Below are 20,576 nucleotides of genomic sequence, written 5' to 3'. Positions count from 1 at the left end.
GAAAAAAAAATCATACAAAAATAAATTTAAAATGCTTTGGGAGTAGAGCAAACAATTATGGAAACTATTTTTGATTCAGTGAAGATCAGAATATAGAAAAATTTGATTAGCAAAATATATTTAAAATAAAACAATTGAAGTTTTATGTTGAAACATAATTTTTTGTAGTTAAGACATTGGGAATAACACTCACAGCAACCACTCCCGTACGTTGTATCCTGCAGCAGGGGTCGAACAAAACTGACGAGGGTGCTGCTCTTGCAGCTTGGTTTTACCCATACCCACTGGTCTGAGTGAGCGAGCGTGTTGCGCGCAGCGCGCACCCCCCATCCAAGCAGCCTTTTGCATTTTCGCTTTCACTGGCCGCATTAAGAGGAAAACTCGCACAATTCGAAAATTAAATATTTAATGAATGTATTATAATTGAACGTTAATTTAAATCATACACTTTTTTTAATAAATATTGCTGCAATCAAAAATATTCATTTTGAAATTTTATATCAAATCATACAATCAATGAGAATTTAATTATTAATCAAAATTTTGCGTTATTAATGTCAACAAGTAAAATTCAAATGGCAAACATGTTGGATGAACACTTTTTACACCAAGACAGGTGTGGCAATCCATAAAGGCATAATCAAGGGATTTTTCTGCTGTTTTAGTGATATGATAAGTATTTTTCTCCATAGGAAATAGTTTTGTCGCATGGCGGGACCGGAAAAGGTGTTGGCAAACAGACAAAATTGACTTGAATAGAAAGAGAGAGCGCCGCAATTAATTTTTAACATAAAATAGGAAGGAGAAGGATAATGATTTTTTTTAAGTAGTATACAGTATAATGTAAATCATGCAATTTTTATTTCAGATTAAATTCATGGAATATAAATGGTAACTCGAGAATTGCATACTAAATCCATAAAATCAAAAGAGGATGTAAATGAAAAATTAAATTAATCCAAGATCATAATGGAACACTTAAAATTATTTATAAAAATTTAAAAATGGCAGATAATGGCTGAAAAGGTACAATATTTCTCAATATAAATGACAACTAAAAATCACTAAAAATTTGGCGACATATTTGTTTTGCCTGTTTGTGGTCCGTCTTAAAGTTACTGATTGTGAACATTTCTCTAAAAATAAGACACAGATATTATTCTTGGTTTCAATTATCTATTGCTAGCTCACGACTTAAGAGGTAAAAATGAGGTTGTAGTTAAATTTTATTTTATTAATTTTTTCATGCATGTATTTTGTTTTTGTTATTAATAAGGCATCAGTTTTCAGGCATTACAAGGTAGCGCAAGGACAATGAACAAATATCATAGTGATAATTATTGTCGGAATAAGGGAAAGACCAAACGAGATCACCGTGGTGCCATTTCAAGCTGCTCCCATATTCAAATTTCCTTGTTCTGCATGGTTTTGCGTAACTGACAGTAATGGTGTACAGAACATTCTCTTTGAGAAGCACATGTTCAGGGAACAAAAGAAAGTCTTCATATTTGGATTCGTTCAATCCCTTGAATTCCACAAAAGCCAGGGGTTTCAATGATGTGGCACTGCTTGTCACTTGACATGAAATATCAAGCTCCTGAGCAGAATTGTCACGATTCATGGAAAACAATCGAACACCAGTCAAGACAAATCCTTCACTCTCCGTTACAAAATACACATCGGTCTTAGATATTTGTTCCAGTTGAATCACACTGTCGTCTCCATGTTCATTGAACTTGGCAGTGAACTTCTTCGGATGCAGATTTCTAAATTTTAGCTTATCAGTGAAGCCAAAAGGCATGGGACATTTGTTTCCCATTGCCAAATTCATAAAAATCTGCACCTTTTCTTTGTCAGTGAGAAAAAGATCACCATGTAAATTCATGCTCGAAAACTGGTAGAAGTCAAAATTCCTAAAACGAATGAATCGCAAGGCCTTGTCGATCAATTCTCTGACGCTCTGTTCTTCGATGGCTTGTGTAGTACCCCACAACACAAGGGCATCAAAAAGATTTTCCTCCGTGGTCATTAGATGATCCATTTGCAAAATTTCTGCTATGGTCTCGATCGGGGCGCTGTACCAGGCAGGAGAACTGCAAATGACCTCAATTTCCTTTGATATGACCTGCATGGTTGTAAGTATTTTAGTTTATGTTTTAAGTTATTTGAGCATGTAAGATAAAAGCAACTCACTGAAAGGACAGAGTCCAGACGATCATCCCTATACATTTTGAAGCACTCGTAAACTGGAATCACCTCTCTGGGTTCACACTTGGCCATGAAATCAGCAGCAAGTTTTAGGAGTTTTTCTAACTGCCAAACATGGGCAAATCTGTAAACTTTGATCGCAAGCTGAAGGTCCTCTAGCTGGTTGACATTTCCGTATATATGCCTATGATTAAAAAGTTTCATAAATATATAATTTGCTAAGAAAATCTTTTTAATTCATACCTCATGGCAAAGTCAAATGTTTCTGGTAATGTGTCAGAAAAATTTATGGTGTCGTCCTTGTTTTTGGATGCTTCGTTGAAATGTCCAGTCAGCATCACTGCAAAAATGTTGCTGGCTCTGGCAAGGACCACCTTGTGACACTTGAAAATCTGAAACACAGGTAATGATTTTCAAGTTTGAATCTATTGCAACACAAAAATTGTTTTATTTGCAAGGGAATATATGGGATCGTTGAAGAAATTATTGAAGTTAATTGGTTTCGAAACGGAATTTTATCTTTTATATTATTTTCCCTGATCTTATGAAAATTGAGACTGCGTGCGAGTGAAATTGATATTAGAGTTTGTCAGTAGTTTTTTTTTTTAGTAAAACAACTTGTCAAGTGATTTGCGATTTTTATCAATAATTCAAATCAATTCCAATTAGAAATTTGTCAATTAATTCCCGGTCAAAAAAATTTAAATTATAAAATTTTAAAATTATCATACCTTTTTTTCGATGCCAACAGCAAAAGAGCAGTCATAGAAGTATCCATGAGTGTACAGGTAGAGCTGATCTTGAACTATGTCACCAGTCCGTTGCCAATCCGTGGTGTCAGCAATTCGGTCCATCACTACTTGGTCACCCATTGATAGCTGGAATAAAAATGTGACGAGAAAAATAATTAAAAATTTTCAATTGTGACAAATTTTTGGTGTATTATATGTACTTATCGTACTTATACACTTTAATCGAAAATCGTCACCATAATTTTCTAATAAATATTTTTTTATTATTTAACAAGATTTTGCCAAACTTCTTAGACACTGTCACCAAGATACCATGATGCTTATTAGATTTTGGAAAAAATGACATTATTTAATTTTTAATTCATATTAAAATAAAATCATTTAAAAAGTTAAGTAAATTACAACTTTGATAAGAATATTAGGAAAATTATAATATGAAAGCTGAAAATTTTAAACAATTAGATTTGCCGCTTTCCGAAGTCTCTGCTGATAAAATAAAAAAGCAGCATACACATAATTATATAGCTTATTTATTGGATGAGAATGTTTAATTTTAAATTGACAGTTTTTATAGTCTTTTTATCATTTCTTTTCTATAAAGTTACAACGACACGCATTTATGAATCATAAAACATAAAACCAATTATGATCCACGAAAAAAAATCATTTTTTTTTTGCCGGAACTTTATATAAATGATAAGATCGAATTTAGCCAAACTAATGCTGAAATAAGAATTGAAGAACTCAACAGAAGCTGCAGTTGTAACAAAATATTGATAATTACCTCCGGATTAAACCGATGGAGACGGATTTTGGACTCTCGGCGTGGGTTGCAGGATAATAATGTTATGCAGGTTCACAATTAATCACAAGGACAATTTTTATGTTTTTGCTGGATGAAACGAGAGCTTCCAGAAAATTCAAATTAGACAACAGAGTGACCGGGGGAAGTGATCCTATTTTCTGCCAAAATAAAGGTGCGATTGTACCGGGAGATAGGTCTCAACTCCGACCACTCATTGACCGACCGTGGCGACCATGCTTAATCGGCAAAAGACAATGCTGGCGCTGTTCATCAAATTCTCCATGAATGAATCACAAATCACAATACAATCACAGGCAAACAATGTAATGTGAGCATGTGAGGCGTGTAACTAATGTAGTTGGCGACAGGTGGGCAGGTGGCGCCTTCGGTTCAATCATATTCAAAATTCAAAACAAAAATTTCCTGCACATGTGCAAGGAGTGAAAACTCATACACGATAAGATTTTTTGGGTTCTTTAGTGTTTTTCAATTGAATAAGAATTGTATGCACAGGTAATTGAGATATTACCTGAAAATGTTCAGAATGAAGTCAATTTTTTATTGACTTTGACTTGTTAGAATAATATTATGATTATCTCCATTTTGAATCATTTTTAAAATTTGGCTAAATTTCGTCATAAATTTTTAATTTTATTAATTGGACTTGGTTCCTTTAAGTGATGTTGATATTTCATTTGAGAAAACCTAACAACTCAAAAATGAAAATAAAATATACATTTATTGTTATTATATTTTATGAAAATATATATTGAAAAATGAAAAATTAGATTTGGTTGCTACTCTACCTGACACAGCAATTTGAAAAACAAATTTTTTATTTTTTTATAAATTATAGTTATAATTTTTCCAAACACATAATATCATATAATAAAAAAAATTATATAATTATATAAATGAAGATGATTACAACAAAGTAAAATTTAATTAATAATCTGTCAATTAGACAAATTGTAAAGACATTCTAAAATATCATATTATGCATCTTTTAAAATGCATTTGTCTGAACTACAGAAAAAAATGTTAGGAAGGGTTCCAGCTTACACAGCTTTTACTAATTTGAAGATCAAGGCATGAATGTCATTGTGACTATTTTCCAGTTCAGGAAAGACTAAGATGACTTCCTTGTCGCACCAAGTAAGCTGTGATCCATACGTGTATTTTTTAGTCATAACAGTGTCTTCCTGCATGTAGTTAACTGAAACAGTGTAGCTGACATCTTTTTTAATCAAGACATGGTCCGAGAAGATGAGACAATCATCTGACTCCTTCCTGATCTTATCATTGAAGGCAAGAATTCTATGAGAAGACAGGGCACTGGACACACTGCAGTAAATTTGTAGTTTCTTCTCTTTATTTGTGGCCGAGAGGCATTGGAGCCGAACGCCTGTCAACACAAGGCCTTCGCAAGGCGTTTGAAATTTCAGCACTGAAAAGGGAGACGCTCTGTCCATAAGAACACATCAGAAACGATTCTCGTGGTGAAATTATGTCTGATGTAAGGCTGCAAACCAAGATTTCTAAAGATCAACAAATTGCAGAAGCCATCTGGCAAGAAGTGGTCTTTGCCAGTTTCAATGGCCATGAGAATCTTCAGCTTTTCACCATCGGTCAGCACGTCTTCAGTTTTCTCACACAGCAACACAAATTCGGAGGGCTCCAAGTTGCGGAAACGAATCATTTTCAAAGGCACGTCAATCAAAAGTCTGATTTGCTCAGCATTCGTTTCTTGCGCTTTTCCCCACCTGATAATGGCATCAAAGAGATCAGTCTCCGAAGCGATACTCAGGAAGTCCAGCTGAAGGACATCGATGACGGTCTGCTTTGAAGCTTTCAGCCAAGATGATGAGACAATTACAGCCTTGGTTTTTTCCATAATGACCTTTGGAAAAAAAGAAATAATTTTTTTTTAATTACTTTCGTAAATACAGGCTTACAGTCAGGGGAAATTCCAGTTGTGGGCAGTTGAGCATCTTGAAGCACTCATAAACTGGCAAAGCCTCCTCTGGACCACATTTTTCCATAATAGCAGATGCAGCTTTGAGTAAATCAAGCAGTTGCCATTTGTGGGCAAATCTGAAGGCTTCAAGTGCTTGATGAATGTCCACAAAGTTTTCATTTTTTCCATAAACAAATCTGTAAACAAAATTTTAAAACAAAACAGTTGAAATTAATTTTTAAAATACTTCATTGCTAGATCAAATGTTGTGGGTGAGACATCCTGAATTGTAATTGGATCATCCTTCTCTTTTGACGATTCCTTAAAATGTCCAAACAGCAATGCAGCAAACACTTGGCTTGCTTTTGCAAGAATCACTTTGTGACATTTGAATACCTAAAAATTTGAGAAAAGGTCAGAGAATTTTATTTAATTATATCTTATCGAGTTATCAATAATTTGAATTTTAGTTTCACATTGGCTTCTCAAAATTTTGATAAGCCAATAATACACTTTTTTACTAAAGAATAAGGTGAGTGGGATTTATACCTTCTGATCTATTTGGCCGACGAGGAATGAGCAATCATAGAAGTAACTTTCGGTGTACAGAGCAAGTTCATCAAGAGTTCTGTCACCAGTCCGATGCCACTCGCTTTGAAATTTATCTCGTACCTCCGACATGACTGTATCCTAAAAAAAAGCAGATCCTAAAGAATCAAATTCTTAATTGCTGCTGGAAAATATATTATAAATATTTATTTTTTTCATAAAAATTTTCTAATATGTTGTATTATAATTATTTTAAATCTTACAGAAGCAGTAATTTTATTTTTTAAATCTGAATTGCAGTGAATTTATAATTAAAATTTTCTGGCATCACAGTTACCACCACCTTTCATTTTTATTCCTTGTTACCCTTGTTATAAATACATACCATTTTTAAAAGTAAAAAAAAAAATGCATGAAATTAAAAATTTTCAACCGTTTTCAACAATCATTTTTAAACTGCTGCGTAGTTAATTATATTTTAGCTGTTAAATAAAAGAATTGATGGCCCAATTTTTTTAAATCCCTTATTTTATCTCTATTAATTATATTTCACGAAAATTACCTTATGTGTCAAGCTGTTGGAAATGTTGGACTCAAAGGGCGGATTGATACAGGACCAATTTAAGAGGTGAAATCTCTTAATAATATAATTATCTGGCGATTTGTTCAAAAAAACCTAATTAACACGTGGAAGACTTGATTATGTGTAGCGCGCAGTTGGAATGCAAAATGAAGAATGGTTTCAATGGTTGAGCAGGGAAGGGAGCAGAAAGCAAAGTAAAAGTTGAGAGCAGAAGCGGAGCAGATTTTGGCGTTTTGCACGGGGGTTCGTACACGTTCGTGCAGCCGCCACTCCGCCAGTCAGGGATTGAAATTGAAAATACCTACCCATCGCTCTATAAAGAGAGAAAGGAAAAGGAGGGAGAGAGGCTTGTTTATCTTATTCTTATGTATATCTGCTCTAGTACATAATATTGGTGTAGTCCTCGAAGTTTAGTGTTATTCTGTGAATTTATTTATGTATAAGGAATTTTGTGGAATGTGAAATTAAATTCCATCCAAGCTCCGCCCCGGTGCCTAATTTTCTATCGATGTATGTACTTGTACTGTACTGTACATAATGTCTCCTCGCTTTATTTGCAACGCATTCATTATCCAGTTTTGTTTACTCTGGAAGCTTTTAGCTTTTTCGTTCCACTTCTCTTTGTTCTGCGACTTCTGCGGTCCTGTGTTCTTCATACATTTTCATTAAAACTTGATATTATGGTGAACGGTGGCCTCCTTATGTATATTGTGAAGTGTCTTTTTTTATCAAGGCTTTGTTTGATGCATCTGAAAATTCATATTAATTTATCAATTAATTTAAAGTGGAATCAAGAACAATCGAGGATGGAAAAGAGCCCATGCTGGATGCTTCAAAAGGTAAGTGAATATTAACACGTTTTATATTTTATAGTTTCAAACCCTATGTAATTAATATAATTAATCATGATAAAAACTCGATCTAATATTTATGCGCTGACTTTAAATTACAGTGGGTTTTGAAAAATTAACTTTTTTTTAATATTATGTTCGCCCGAGAAAAAGCGACAACAAAAACAACCATCACAAAATAGGAAAACTATTGAGTGCAATAAAAATTAATTGAAATAATTTTTTGTCATTTAATTGCTAATTTGCAAATTCTCAATGAACAAGGTCACAAATGCCACAAATAATTACTTTATTGTAACTTCTGACGTGAACTAAACAAAAATAAATACGCGCACTAATAAAGCCTCAGCAATTGAAGGGTAAATTAAATTTTTTGCAAAAAAAAAAAAATTAATTTTTGTATTTTCCTGTAATTAAAGGCCAGACCTGAATTTTTAGGCCTTTCTTGTTAGGTGTTTTTTTATTTTTTATATTTCAATATTCTTGTAGGGAATACAAAAATTTTAACAAATCCTATTAAACCTTTTTTTAGATTAATTTTGCAACTCATATGAAGTATGCTATGCCAAAGAATTAGTTTGACGAGCTCACATAATAAACGTGTGACTTAGTTTTGAACAAATTTAAATTTATAGAATTTACCTGCAAATATGTAACCATCTTTTATTATTGAAAATTACTTTTGCGCAAAGTCAATTGTTAAGGAATGACAACTACTTTGTTTTAATACAGAGCAATTGTGGCAGTTTTTATTATTTAATTGGTCAAACACATGTAATGGCAGATTTTTTTTTTTATCTTCTCGAAAGTAAATTAAGCAAATAAATGGAAATTTATTAAACTTTACAAGAAAAATTGTAAACTAGAATTGTTATATAATGTTCTACTCTTGCTCTCCCGTTGTAAAATAGAAGCTGACAGTGACCATTGGCACTTTCAACGAGAATGCAAAAAAACTTATTTTTGTAATACTCAACTTCCATGATATATTTTACATATTTTGAGGAGCAATAAAATTAAAAAGGAACAAAAACGGGCACAAGGGAAAAAGTGATATCAAATATTTATTTGAAGAAATTTTTTAAAATAAGATAGGAGATAATGGACAAATATAAATTTTATTTGTGTTTCCTGTTGGAATTTTATTAAAATATTACAACTAAACTCAAATCATACACCTTGAGGCACTGACACATATGCATGCACATCTCATGAGATGGGCTTACGCGCACGCACAATCAATGCAGAAATATCGTCATGGAAATTTTCAGAAAGTGTGAACAACAACGAATGGCCCATTACCACTAAGCGAAAGCGTTTTCTGTGTCTGTACCTTCTTGACTTGCAGGCCTCCTTATTTTGGTACATGATGTACAGGGTGTAGCGAACATTCCTCTTGAGAATCACATGCTCGGGAAAGCTGAGGGTATCTTTCGATTCAAATTTGTTTTCTCCTTGGAATTGCACATGGGTGAGAGTTTTCAAAGATGTTGCACTGCTTGTAACTGTGCAGGACAAATCCATCACCTGCCCTTTGTTGGCATGGCTCAGTGAGTGTAGTTGAACGCCAGTTAAGTAAAGCCCATCAAAATCCACTTCAAATGACAGACAAGAAGAATTTTCAAACAGTTCAATACAGTCTTCATCACTTGTAAATTGGCAAAAAGAAATCTTCTGATCTGGAGAAAGGTTTCTAAATCTCAGCACATCGGTGAAGCCATCTGGCATGGGACATTTATTTCCATTGCCCAGGTTCATCAAGATTTGCAGCTTCTCTTTATCAGTGAACAAACTATTTTTCGATCTCTGTATTAGAGAACAGAAGGCACTTATTTCAAAATTTCTAAAGCGAATTAATTTTAAAAGATTTCTGAAATGTTTTCGGTTCTCAATATTTTGGAAACGTAGCCATACAATAAGAGCATAGAGAATTCTTTCTTCTGGTACGCTCAAATTTTCAAATTTAAAGATTTCTTTAACCATCTGAACCGAGACTTGTCTCCATGATACGGATAAAAATACTGCACTGGTTTCCTTTGAAATGACCTATAGTACAGAAATTACAACTGGATTAATATTCAGATTATAACAGCTTAAAAGTTTTTAAAACTCACCGACATGACATAGTCCAGACGGTCATCCTCGTATGTTTTGAAGCACTCGTAGACTGAGATGGCATCTTTAGGTCCACACTTGGCCATGAAGTCAGCAGCGACCTGGAGAAGCAAATCCAAACGACATGCATGGGCAAATCTGTAGACTTCGATTGCAACCTGAATGCTCTCCAAGGTCCCCTCATTTCCATGAATGAATCTGAGTGCAAAATTTTCAATAAAATTAATATTATTTATAAAAAAAATTACCTCATGGAAAAGTCAAAAGCTTTGGCTGAAGTATCAGTAAAAACAGCAATAGGGTCATCCCTGCTTTTTGCCTGCTTGTCTTCGAAGTACTCGTTCAGCATGGTAGCGAAAACATTGCTAGCTCTGGCAAGAACCACCTTGTGGCACTTAAAAATCTGAAAATAGTAAATTTAATTAAGTATAACTCGCTCTATCTTAAAAAATTAAAATAAGTGATTCTCAACTTCTAGTGTAGCAAAAAATTATTAATAATGTATAAAATATTAAAAAGTATTGATGAGTATTGCCAAGAATATTACCTTATTTTCAGCACCAATTGCAAAAGTGCAGTCGTAGAAGTAGCCATGCTCGTACAAGTAGAGCTGATCTTGAACAATGTCACCAGTACGTTTCCAATTAATGGGATCAGCTTGGTTATTAATCGCCTGTTCACCCATGTCTCTTTTTGAAGCAATCTAAAATCAGAAAGGGAACAAGCAAGGGTTAGCAGGGCCGTCTGCTACCGCTGGTGCCATTTCCAAGAGGTATAAATATTTAAGTTTTCAAAATCGTAAATTAACCACTCACAATCAGCCACTGTAGCGCGCCTTTTCTAAATAATTTCTTGCTTAATTTGCAATATCAATATCTTAATTAGCCCACCATAATAAAGTTCCGTTTTCCGGCTTTTACCCTGCTTAACAAATAAATTATGATCATGAGGATCAAGAGTCGAGAGCAATAAACTTACGAAAATGATCGAAAGAAAAATTTCAAGCCGGCGTAATTTTTTTAATTGTATTTTTACAGTGCGCGCGGTTAAAATAATAAATTTCGATAGATTTTTATCAAAAGGGCGTAAAGGCGTAATTCATATTATTATATTATTATCAACCAAAAATCTTTGACGAATTTTATGAATTCATTAAGTATGAAATTCCACCTTAACTTGTTACGCGGTGACAAGTGTTATATTTAAATCAAGATAATTCTAGGTTACATAAAATTTAAAATATAACTTACCAATGTATTAGGCCGATTGAGATGGATTTAAAATTTGGGAAATTCCTGGCGTGGGCCCTTTGTTATTGAGCTTTATTGAGCGCGGAAGAATGAGCAGTCATAGAGAGCACGTCAGAAACCTGCTCAGGAACAGGAATGAAATGAGAAATGATACTCTAGGAACTAGGATACTAATTACTAATGAGATTCAGAACTAGAAGACGAAGAAAGAGGCTGCTGGACGCTGGTAAAGGCGCCGTGCCATTGCTTGCGGCCGCTTGTTGTTTGTTTACAATCAGAAAGCACATGTGCACATTAAATTGTTGAGATGATTTGCTACTTTGCTGGTGCGGTGGCGTTGTAGGCGTTTTTTTTCAATTTTTTAAGACTTTGAATTATCACTCGCGAGCGGTCAATCAGGTCAAAATTAAATAAAACAATCAGATTCCACAAAAATTAAATGAAAATGGCATAATATAAATTACATAGTAATAAACATATATATATTATAATATTCCTTCAATATTTTTAACATGTCAAGATTTCATAATTATTAAATTTAAGTTCATGATTACATAAAACACCAATTTTACAATATTTAAAAATCTCCTAATTTTACTTTTGCTCTTCTACTTTACTCGGAGGTACGATAAATTAAATTATTTGTAACAATCTTACCGTGAAATATCAATACATAAATGCATTTAATTTTGTTAAAATGCATATTTATTTTAACTCTTTACTGTATGATAATTCCCTTCCCAACAACACACCAAACAAACCCGTCACATCATGGCCCAGGAGGGCGTACAGCCAAGGACAACCTTTTTTACAGCTGGGAAGGCAGATCTGCCTGTGATATCAGCCCCTAGAGCAGGCCTGAATGCTATTGGTGCCATTTACAATAAAGAAATTTTTGACACAATTAAAAAATAATAAATATGTTGACATGTAATGGATTTGCTTTTTGAAAAAAAAGAGGACAACAAAATTGTTTAATTTTTAATATTAATCATCTGCCAAAGAATTTTGCAGAACATAGAGGCTTTTATGATTCAAGGTACATTTAAAATAAAAACTCTACACAAAAAGTTTAAATTTTATGAAATAATGCAGTCTAAACTATATCAATTTAAAAACTTTATTTTGTATTTTTTATGACGAATGGATACAAAAGAATTCTTTTTGCAGGTTACAATTAAATATTTTGAATGGCCGAATTAATATAGATTAGTATTTAATAACAATTATACTGAAATTGTGTTAGAGCGCAGATTTGTTTGAATTTTTCACATGAAACGACGCATGATCAATGAAGAAATATCATCGTGGGAATTGTCCATACACGATTTGAAGGACAGAAAGTGGTAGTCATCGGTGTCCTCACACCTCAAGTTCTTTCCGTAGTTAAATCTTCTCGACTTGCAGGTCTCCTTATTGTAGTAATTGGTATGCAGGATATAAAGGACACCTTTCTTCAGGGGCACATGCTCTGGGAAGCTTAAAACATCTTGAGGGCCAAACGTGTTGGCTCCTTGGAATTGCACACTGACCAAACTTCTCAATGCATCGCCTGCTATCAATCTGCAGGACACATCCATCACCTGACCTTTGTTAGCATAGCTCAGTGAGTGCAGTTTGACGCCAGTTAAGATGAATCCGGCAGAATTCACTTGAAATGACATTAGACTCATTGGACAGTTTTTGGTCAGCTCAATGTCTTCAACACGTTCGAGGTGATGGAAAGAGAAAGAGTATTTCTCTGGACGAAGATTTCTAAATCTCAGCACATTGGTGAAGCCGTTGGGCATAGGAAATTGATTTCCATTCCCTAAGTTCATCAAGATTTGAAGCTTCTCCTTTTCAGTTAACACATTATTGCTGTGGGCAAGAGACCTCAAAAATTCATAGGCGTCAAAATTTCTAAAGCGTATTAATTTTAAAGGTTTGTCAATCAATTCTCGATAGTTCTCATTGTCAGAGAAAAAATTGGAACCGTAAGAAGCCATAACGATTTTTTGATTCTCTGGCAAAGTAGTCTTTTTTTGAGCAAAAGCCCAATTTAAAAGAGCACGGAAAAGTCCACTTTCTGTTGTGTTTAAGTGTTCCAATTGAAGGATTTCTTCGACAGTTTTGACTGAGGCGTGTCTCCAGGATTCAGATGAAATCACAGCAAATGTTTCCTGTGATATGACCTAGAATAAAAATTTACACATTCAGAAAAAAAATGGTTTATTATGTCGTAAGTTTTTAATACTCACTGAAGCAACTGTGTCTAGAGGGCGGTCATCCCCGTATGATTTGAAACACTCATAGACTGTGATGGCCTCTTCAGGTTGACACTTCTTGGCCATGAAGTCGGCAGCGACCTGTTGAAGCATGTCTAAACAACATTCTTGGGCAAATCTGTAGACTTCGATTGCAACCTGGACGCTTCTCAAGGTCCTATCGTTACCGTAGATGAATCTGCAATTTAAAAAATTTAACTTTTTTAATCATATAGATTATATTGCTAATTACCTCATAGTATATTCAAAAGCTTCGGCTGAAGTATTAGAAAATTTGACAATCGGATCATCTCTGCTTCTTGACTCATCTTCGAAATGCTCTTTCATCATTGCAGCTAAAACATTGCTAGCTCTGGCAAGGACCACCTTGTGGCACTTAAAAATCTGAAAAAGAAATAATAAATTTTAGTAATGAATTAACTTAATCCTAAATGTTTAACTTCAGTGATTCTCAACTTAGATAATGATTAATTTAAAAAGATAAATATTTTTTTCTTGTTGATTTTTATACCTTTTTATCAGCACCAATTGCAAAAGTGCAGTCGTAGAAGTATCCATGCTCGTACAGGTAGAGCTGATCTTGAGCAATGTCACCAGTACGTTTCCAATTAATGGGATCAGCTTGGTTACTCATCTGATCACCCATATCGCTAATGGCCTGAAATGGCAAAAGGAACAAGTTAAAAATTAAAAATGTGATGATTCTAGGTTTTTATAGGTAAATAATAATTAAATCAGCTAAATATCAACGTATAAATTTTTATAACTAGGAAAAACGTAAAAAACCCGTTGCGTTTTGCCTTCTGGTCTAGGTTTTTTTTATAAAATTATAAATTAATGAGGGGGCTAGTGTGTCATCTCACTCAGAAGGTTTAATTATATAATGACAGGGAATTAAACTATAGCATTTAGTTAAGCAAAAATTAAAATGTTGCCATGACTTAAGACACAGACCGAGAAGACTTTCTTGGCCGCCTGAACATTAAAATAAAATAAAATAGTAAAAAATACCACAACTAGCGTAAATTTCGTCTCAATATTTTTTATAATTAAATTTTTCAAGCACTAACAGTTTTTAATTGTTAATTAAACCAATGCGCCAACAAACAAGGATTTATTCAACGATTTTATGAATTAACTTGAACTCTTACGGCCTAACTAAATGCAGTGGTAAGAGTTAATAAAATTATCTTAGCGTAAGCCCCACAAAAAAATAGTATTTACCAAAAGATTGGGCCGATTGAGATGGATCTCCAATTTGGAAATTCAAGCGTGGGTCGTTCGTCGTGAGGCTACTGGTGAGAAACAGGAAGCGAGCACGTCAGCACCTTTCAAAGTCCAGGAAGCAAATATGAATCATCAAATGAATGTTTGATTGAAAAGTGGCCTGGCGGCCGCCGCGGTGGCGCCGTGCTAAGGTCAACGCCGAGGTAGGGTGAATGCACCCTGAAACTGCGTTGAAAGTTCAGAGTGTTGGCGTCATGGATTGGTGGCGTTGTACGCTAGAATATTTAAGAATGGTTTTTAATGTAAGAATTTAAAAATCTTTTCCTCGCCAATAAGGAAAAATTGACACACACATAAATATAACAAAAGTACAAGCATAAAATACTTAGCTATTTTTAAGAGGTAATTTTCACGTGGTTCTAATAAAACTGTGCGATAAAAACTTAATTAATTATTTTTTAATCAAAATTTCTTATTTTTCATTATCCGAGGGATTTGACTTATTAAAATCTTTGTAGCAATAATAATTGCTAGAATCTAGATATTTTTATATTTTCACTGGAGAAATTTATTATTGTAACTCGAGTTTTTATAAAAATTAGTTGACCTCTAATTAAGAGCTAAAAAATTTCAATATTTAACACAGAATGATTTCAATAAGAACAACCTAAAAACTTAAAATTGTTAAATTGAGGTGCCTTATAGTGATTCTCATACCGCTCGTACCTATTTATGATCTTTTTATAAAATTAATACTGCTACTATGAGAAAATTATCGTTTAAACAGTAATTTGAAACAAATAAAAGAGATATTATGTCGTTTGACGTCGTTGAGCAAATGAAAGCAGAAAGGAGCATATTATTAGCACTATTAAAAAGCCTGATTGAGAAAAAAATCGACAATAAATAATAAACATTGTGAATTATTCCAAATAATGCAGGTTGTTGGGCAACAAGCTTTGCGCTGAAGCGTGGCAAGTTGCCTATATCTACGGGTCTAAATTAGTTCTTCATTCAAATCAACACTTATTACGCAAGGGAAAATTTGTTTATCGTTGCTTGAATAATTTAATCATGTAAATAATTAGTCTAGTTCTTACGTTTAAAAATAGCGGTCGACAATTGTTTTACATCGTTTTATGGTATGGTATTGGGGAGATGGGGGGCCGAGCCGGCCGAGGAGCATTTTTCAAAATAATTTAGTAAATTCATTGATTTGATTTGATTAAACTTGGCAATTAAAATTCTGAACTTGGAATATAAAAATTGAAAATTCTATTTCTTGAAGCACTTTGATCTAAATATAACGGAAAAAATTAAAACTAAGCAACTTGCATACCATTGATATCTGCTATGTATGCAACTGGACGTACTTGAAAGCCAAGCAAGTTGCCTAATGCAATGTTAACAAGGTTTAACAATTCTGCTTGCAAATAATTAAAGTTGGAAAAGGTAATTGTATGCATTGTATGATATTATCAATCTCAAATACTCTAGAAAACTACAAATAGTTTATGGCAATGCAAAAATCGTTGAGCTTTTTAATTTTCATCTGCAACTTAAATGAAACCCAATTTTTATAAAAAAAAAATTCAAAACAATAAAACATATTGACGATGTTTCCTATAAAGAAATAGCTGAACTATACAGTGCAGTTAGGTTATTAACGGAGAATAAAATACTAAATCATGCAAAGCGTTGTCGGCATTTTTACAACTGGATCTCGACGAGTGGCTAATTCAAACGCGAGGAAAAGGTGTGAAGAAAGCGTGCTCGGCAATTAGCATTCCTCCGGCGCTAGCGAATTGGCATCAAAAGTGGATCCGCAGTGCTCGCGCATCGCATGCCACGACCACCTTTCAACGTTTTGATACGCCAATGACAATTAAATTCTAACGGTGGGCGCGTTTTTTGCGACAACTACACACACGCCGCCGCCGCCTAATAAAAATGTTCTGGCTACGAATTTGTTGAGTGACAGCCCAACAACAAACATCATTAGCCGCGCCGCGTTTCGTGCGTGCTACACAGCATTTGTGTGAAAAACTTGGAGTGAATTTTTTTATCAAAGTTCTCGGCACCGAGAAGAGATGACAAAAAATATATAGGGCACTGAGAGCACAAACAATCAGCTGGAAAAATTATTAATGAAACGTCTGCTTTTGAGACTTTGTTCACTCTACACGCAAAGGAAGAAATTTTCGCTCCAGATTGAAATGTTCATCAGCTGTCCACTGTTCATCTTAATAAGATTTTCTGAATAAAGGTCAAAATGATCAATTATCGTGAAAAAAAATATTTTGAAATTTTCAGAAAAATTCAAAATTGTGCCGTACAATTTTAATGCTTTATTTTCATTTCTATTGATTAACTTTGAACTTGATCGCGAGTATTATCAATTACATTTTTTGTTCACAAATCTTCAAATAAATCAGATTACATAATGATAATGCTATTGGGTCGCTAACTATTTTCAAATTATATTTTGGTATAGAACTGCAATAAAAATCCCAATATCCAAAAAAAATTCTTATTCAGAGCTTGCTTATCAGATGTTTTTGAAAAAAATCATTATATCAGAAGAATTATTGAAATTTCAACTAGTTACAACAATTTTCACATTATGTTTATTTACAAAAAGGTCAAAAAGTAAAAGCATCCTTATCTCAATAGTCATTAAAATTTAAACAACTTTGCTAATTAAAGACGTTACTTAAATTTTTGTGTTCAATTTCTGAAATGTTTTTAAACATTTTCTTTAATAGTTTTATAGCAGGCAAATGTCTCCATTGTTATTTTTAATACAATTCATACTAAATTTGACCCTGCATGTTTATATCAAGTCTTGCAGGTTTTTTTTTCTTCTGAAATTGTCCGCTTTTGTACTTGAGACAAATCAATCAGCAAAATCAAATAAACACTGTTCATCCCTCAAACAAGAATCTTGAAATGGCCAATTAAGAGAAACAAACAAAAAATCCGCTTATAGCGTCGAATATTTTGTTGAATTGAAAGAGGAGAAAATCGAGAATACACCAAAACTCGAGAGTCTCAAGATTAGAGGGTAAGAGTTTAAGCTGCGCTGCCTTTATTTTGGCAAAGAAGAAGGAAAATCGAATAAGAGAGAGAGAAAATAAAAATAAGCCGGAATCAAGGCAAGTTGGTGGTCCACGAGATCAACGGAGGTATTTTCAGTCGTGTGTTTGGCGGCTGCCGGCGATGAAGGAAAAAGCAGGGAGGAGAGAAAACGAGGGGCTCCGGGAGGACACGGTGATCAGTGTGCACCTGTACCAGGTGAAAATTGGCGTAGCCCCCCAGACGCCCCGCTCGCGCCTAGTCGCGGCTAGGCGGTGGGTCGGGCGAGCGAGCGGGCGGCCAGGACCACGCGCCGGCCGCGACCGGTGGACCTTGCCCTCGAGAAAAACTCGCATCTTCTTCATCTGCTCTTTGCAGAAAGCGAGAGAGCGAGAGAGACGCACGTCGTCAACGGTGCAATGACTCCTCCTCACCACCTTTCATTTCTCGCTCCATTTTTTTTTGCCCGGTTCATTTGTCTGAATCGTCGTAATCTATATTTGGGTTTATTAGATTAATACTCCTTTTAATTCAAAATCGGTCTCAAACATCACTTTTTATCATTCACATACAGATCAAAATTGCACTTAGATGCCACAGTAGTGGATAAATCAATTAACTTACGGTTGTAAATTAACAAGAAATTATTTCATGAAAATTGTGATTGAATAAAAATTTTTTTAAATTAATTACACTCACACAAAACAGCGGGTGTGACTGTCCCGCTGTTTTGTGTGTGATAAAAGATTTAAATAATAATTAGCGTTACTTTTATAAATATGTCTTTTCATCTAGAGTTTTTGATTATTATTTTTTTTTGCTGCTCCATTGAAAAAAGAACAACAAGAGCCTTCCTCAATATTAGAAATTATTTTTGGAACAGTTAATTTGGCAACAAAAAACTTCTGTAATTTTAACGTTTCAACTAAAAATGTTTTTGTTTTAAAAAAATTGTCAGTGGAAAATTAATTATAAATTTTTGTTTAATTTTTTTTTTCATTTTCTATCTCTCATACGCATAAAATTTCTTTTATTTCTCATATTATAAATTATATTATTTATGTACAAATGAAACTATTCTACAACATTCCACCAGGGAATTTCTATCCTGCTGAATTTTTTGTTTCAAAGTTTTGAACCACCTCTGTATATCTCGCTTTGTTTACCAACATGAATGATGAATAATGCAAGGGATGAAAGCAACCTCGGGATGAAATGACCTACTCAGCAAAGTTGGGTTGGCTCATATCGAGAGCAAAACTAATTGGATTGAAAAAGAGAATACCTTTCTCATTAAAAGTACGGCTACGTGGATCGATATCAAAGAATTGAATTTTATTCGCTCAGTGTCAATCAGTATTCCCTAGAGCTTTTTCATTCGCCTCTTTCTTATCCAACAATGAGAGGAAAATCAACTTAAATCAACAAAGACTGAAAGGATCAATAATTAATTCCATCGCAGCCTTGTTAAAATGGAATTATTTTGTACTTTGCAATCGATGACAAAACGATGTGTCTCGAGTTCATGGCAAATACGCTGTAATTGTAATTCGTTATTTCCTCAGCAGAAAAAGTTAGCCAGAATTAGAAATTTTGGGCGAATCAAATAAAAACCATTGAATAATTTAAATAAACGTTTTTTCAACTTTTATGACGAAAAAGTGTAAATATTTACTGAGCAATACCGCTGTTTGCTTTTCCTTGTTCAAATTAGAGCTGCCTCCAGATTTTGCATTCAAAACTCGACATCAACTGCGCACATATTGATCGTGCGCACATATATGAATATACGCACCAGAGGTTTCCGCCTCTGCAACACGTGGAATTCTGCAAATAAATTTAAAATCGTATAAGGCCATTCGATATAATTTGTTTGCTAGCTCAGCAGAAAGCAGCCTCAGCATTGAGATCAACGAATTAGAAAAGCCATTGTGGAAAAGCAAACAAGAAAATAATGGGGTTACTGTAAAGCCAGAGCGTGGTTTAGATCCCAAGAGAAAAGCAAGAGATACGCAGTACATTAGAGTTGTAGAAACTGAGAAGAATAATAAAAAGAAAGAATTTATTCTAACATTACAACATATATATTACAATTTGATCTGGGAATAATTGCAGAGATCTAATTCTACAAGGCTGAAATCAAATGGATTAAATTGTTCTAAACATAGTTTTTTTCGTTGTAATGAATTATTCAGTTTTTATCCTTAGATATTCGCTTTAAAACTCCATTAAAATTAAATAAAAATATGTTGAGATGACTATTTGGACAAAATAACACTGCATGTACTGCCTTTAGTAATATGTTAGGCAAAATTAAACCAATTTATTTTGAGAAAATCTTTTTTTCACATGCAGAATCAACGGCACAAGTATTATAGTTAATAATTTAACCAAATTCGTGGATATAATTATATTAATGAGCTGTAACATAATTATTTAACTAAGTAATTCTTAAGTTCACTTTCTGTAACTTTCCAAATTTAAATCACTTAAATGCATATCTAAAATTTAATTTTAATTTTATTGAAAATTTAATCCACCTTTGGATTCATCCCAAAAATTTTCCTCGCTTATTTAAAAATAGGGAGCATATAATTCACGTTACCCTGTCTGTTTTCATCTATTTTGCACTGGCTCTACCTCTACTACATTGACTTTGCCGACGTGCTGGTATATTAGTCAAATATCAGGCATGCGTCATATTCAATTCACCAAATCAGAATTTCCAAGCATTTCTAACGCGCGCTTTTCGTGCATGAAGGGTATGCCGTGTATGTAAATTCCACCGGTTGTGAAAAGCGTCTTCTCCAAATTCTTAGTCGACGCTCGTCAACCCTATTTCACTCCGTGCCTCAGAATTTCATTTTGCATCAATTTCGCAGAGTCGCTCGCTTTCGCACACGCGCGCGCATGCAACAAAAAAACAAAATCTAATAA

The 20,576-nt window shown here is 33.9% G+C and overlaps 4 protein-coding genes across 9 annotated transcripts in view; all 4 read right to left on the bottom strand.

The window, feature by feature from the left end:
* The window catches only part of LOC132203191 (cholecystokinin receptor type A-like), a 166,544-nt gene that overhangs the window by 12,377 nt on the left and 133,591 nt on the right, over window positions 1–20,576 (bottom strand). For 2 of the 5 annotated variants that reach the window (XM_059630775.1, XM_059630777.1), the window contains 5 exons: window positions 14,562–14,839; window positions 13,849–13,995; window positions 13,570–13,721; window positions 13,311–13,515; window positions 12,229–13,244 (listed from right to left, as the gene is read on the bottom strand). The exons of 2 other annotated variants lie outside the window; for them this stretch is intronic. In XM_059630775.1, coding sequence (XP_059486758.1) covers window positions 12,339–13,244; window positions 13,311–13,515; window positions 13,570–13,721; window positions 13,849–13,983 — 1,398 coding nt within the window. In that variant the 5' untranslated portion in view covers window positions 13,984–13,995; window positions 14,562–14,839 and the 3' untranslated portion in view covers window positions 12,229–12,338. Of the gene's footprint in view, window positions 1–193; window positions 224–12,228; window positions 13,245–13,310; window positions 13,516–13,569; window positions 13,722–13,848; window positions 13,996–14,561; window positions 14,840–20,576 lie in introns of those variants that run through there. One more of the 5 variants, XM_059630779.1, reaches the window with a different exon arrangement.
* Window positions 1,247–4,086, bottom strand: LOC132203124 (BTB/POZ domain-containing protein 8-like). The gene is made up of 5 exons (XM_059630638.1): window positions 3,745–4,086; window positions 2,940–3,086; window positions 2,452–2,600; window positions 2,194–2,392; window positions 1,247–2,125 (listed from the first exon to the last, which is right to left on the bottom strand). Exons 2-5 carry the CDS (start codon window positions 3,078–3,080, stop codon window positions 1,280–1,282), a joined length of 1,335 nt encoding a protein of 444 aa, XP_059486621.1. The 5' UTR covers window positions 3,081–3,086; window positions 3,745–4,086; the 3' UTR covers window positions 1,247–1,279.
* Window positions 4,602–7,050, bottom strand: LOC132203357 (uncharacterized). Of its 2 annotated transcripts, none has more exons than XM_059631074.1 (5): window positions 6,834–7,050; window positions 6,272–6,405; window positions 5,970–6,118; window positions 5,721–5,919; window positions 4,602–5,665 (listed from the first exon to the last, which is right to left on the bottom strand). In XM_059631074.1, the coding sequence occupies exons 2-5, from the start codon at window positions 6,401–6,403 to the stop codon at window positions 5,207–5,209; spliced, it is 939 nt and encodes a 312-aa protein (XP_059487057.1). In that variant the 5' UTR covers window positions 6,404–6,405; window positions 6,834–7,050; the 3' UTR covers window positions 4,602–5,206. The 2 variants fall into 2 exon arrangements, with proteins under 2 accessions (XP_059487057.1, XP_059487056.1); XM_059631073.1 differs by having other exon boundaries at window positions 4,604–5,665; window positions 6,272–6,412; window positions 6,834–7,047.
* Window positions 8,825–11,375, bottom strand: LOC132203287 (uncharacterized). Its single transcript, XM_059630948.1, has 6 exons — window positions 11,249–11,375; window positions 11,071–11,189; window positions 10,368–10,523; window positions 10,069–10,223; window positions 9,820–10,018; window positions 8,825–9,751 (listed from the first exon to the last, which is right to left on the bottom strand). The coding sequence occupies exons 3-6, from the start codon at window positions 10,503–10,505 to the stop codon at window positions 8,915–8,917; spliced, it is 1,329 nt and encodes a 442-aa protein (XP_059486931.1). The 5' UTR covers window positions 10,506–10,523; window positions 11,071–11,189; window positions 11,249–11,375; the 3' UTR covers window positions 8,825–8,914.

Source organism: Neocloeon triangulifer, unplaced genomic scaffold (assembly GCF_031216515.1).
Source record: "Neocloeon triangulifer isolate White Clay Creek 2 clone unplaced genomic scaffold, ASM3121651v1 ptg000017l, whole genome shotgun sequence".
Taxonomy (NCBI): domain Eukaryota; kingdom Metazoa; phylum Arthropoda; class Insecta; order Ephemeroptera; family Baetidae; genus Neocloeon; species Neocloeon triangulifer.
The sequence above is the reverse complement of the archived record's forward strand: the minus strand, read 5'-3'. Positions and strand labels throughout refer to the sequence as shown.

Excerpts from the sequence above, each read along its gene's own strand:
- LOC132203287 (XM_059630948.1), bottom strand. The coding sequence starts at position 10,505 with ATGGGTGAACAGGCGATTAATAACCAAGCTGATCCCATTAATTGGAAA. Across the intron at positions 10,224-10,367 it reads CAATTGGTGCTGAAAATAAG|ATTTTTAAGTGCCACAAGGT; the intron begins GTAATATTCTTG and ends TACTATTTTCAG. Across the intron at positions 9,752-9,819 it reads GTCTGGACTATGTCATGTCG|GTCATTTCAAAGGAAACCAG; the intron begins GTGAGTTTTAAA and ends TCTGTACTATAG.
- LOC132203124 (XM_059630638.1), bottom strand. The coding sequence starts at position 3,080 with ATGGGTGACCAAGTAGTGATGGACCGAATTGCTGACACCACGGATTGG. Across the intron at positions 2,601-2,939 it reads CTGTTGGCATCGAAAAAAAG|ATTTTCAAGTGTCACAAGGT; the intron begins GTATGATAATTT and ends CCTGTGTTTCAG. Across the intron at positions 2,393-2,451 it reads ACATTTGACTTTGCCATGAG|GCATATATACGGAAATGTCA; the intron begins GTATGAATTAAA and ends TTTTAATCATAG.
- LOC132203357 (XM_059631074.1), bottom strand. The coding sequence starts at position 6,403 with ATGTCGGAGGTACGAGATAAATTTCAAAGCGAGTGGCATCGGACTGGT. Across the intron at positions 6,119-6,271 it reads TCGGCCAAATAGATCAGAAG|GTATTCAAATGTCACAAAGT; the intron begins GTATAAATCCCA and ends TCAAATTTTTAG. Across the intron at positions 5,666-5,720 it reads AACTGGAATTTCCCCTGACT|GTCATTATGGAAAAAACCAA; the intron begins GTAAGCCTGTAT and ends TTTTTTCCAAAG.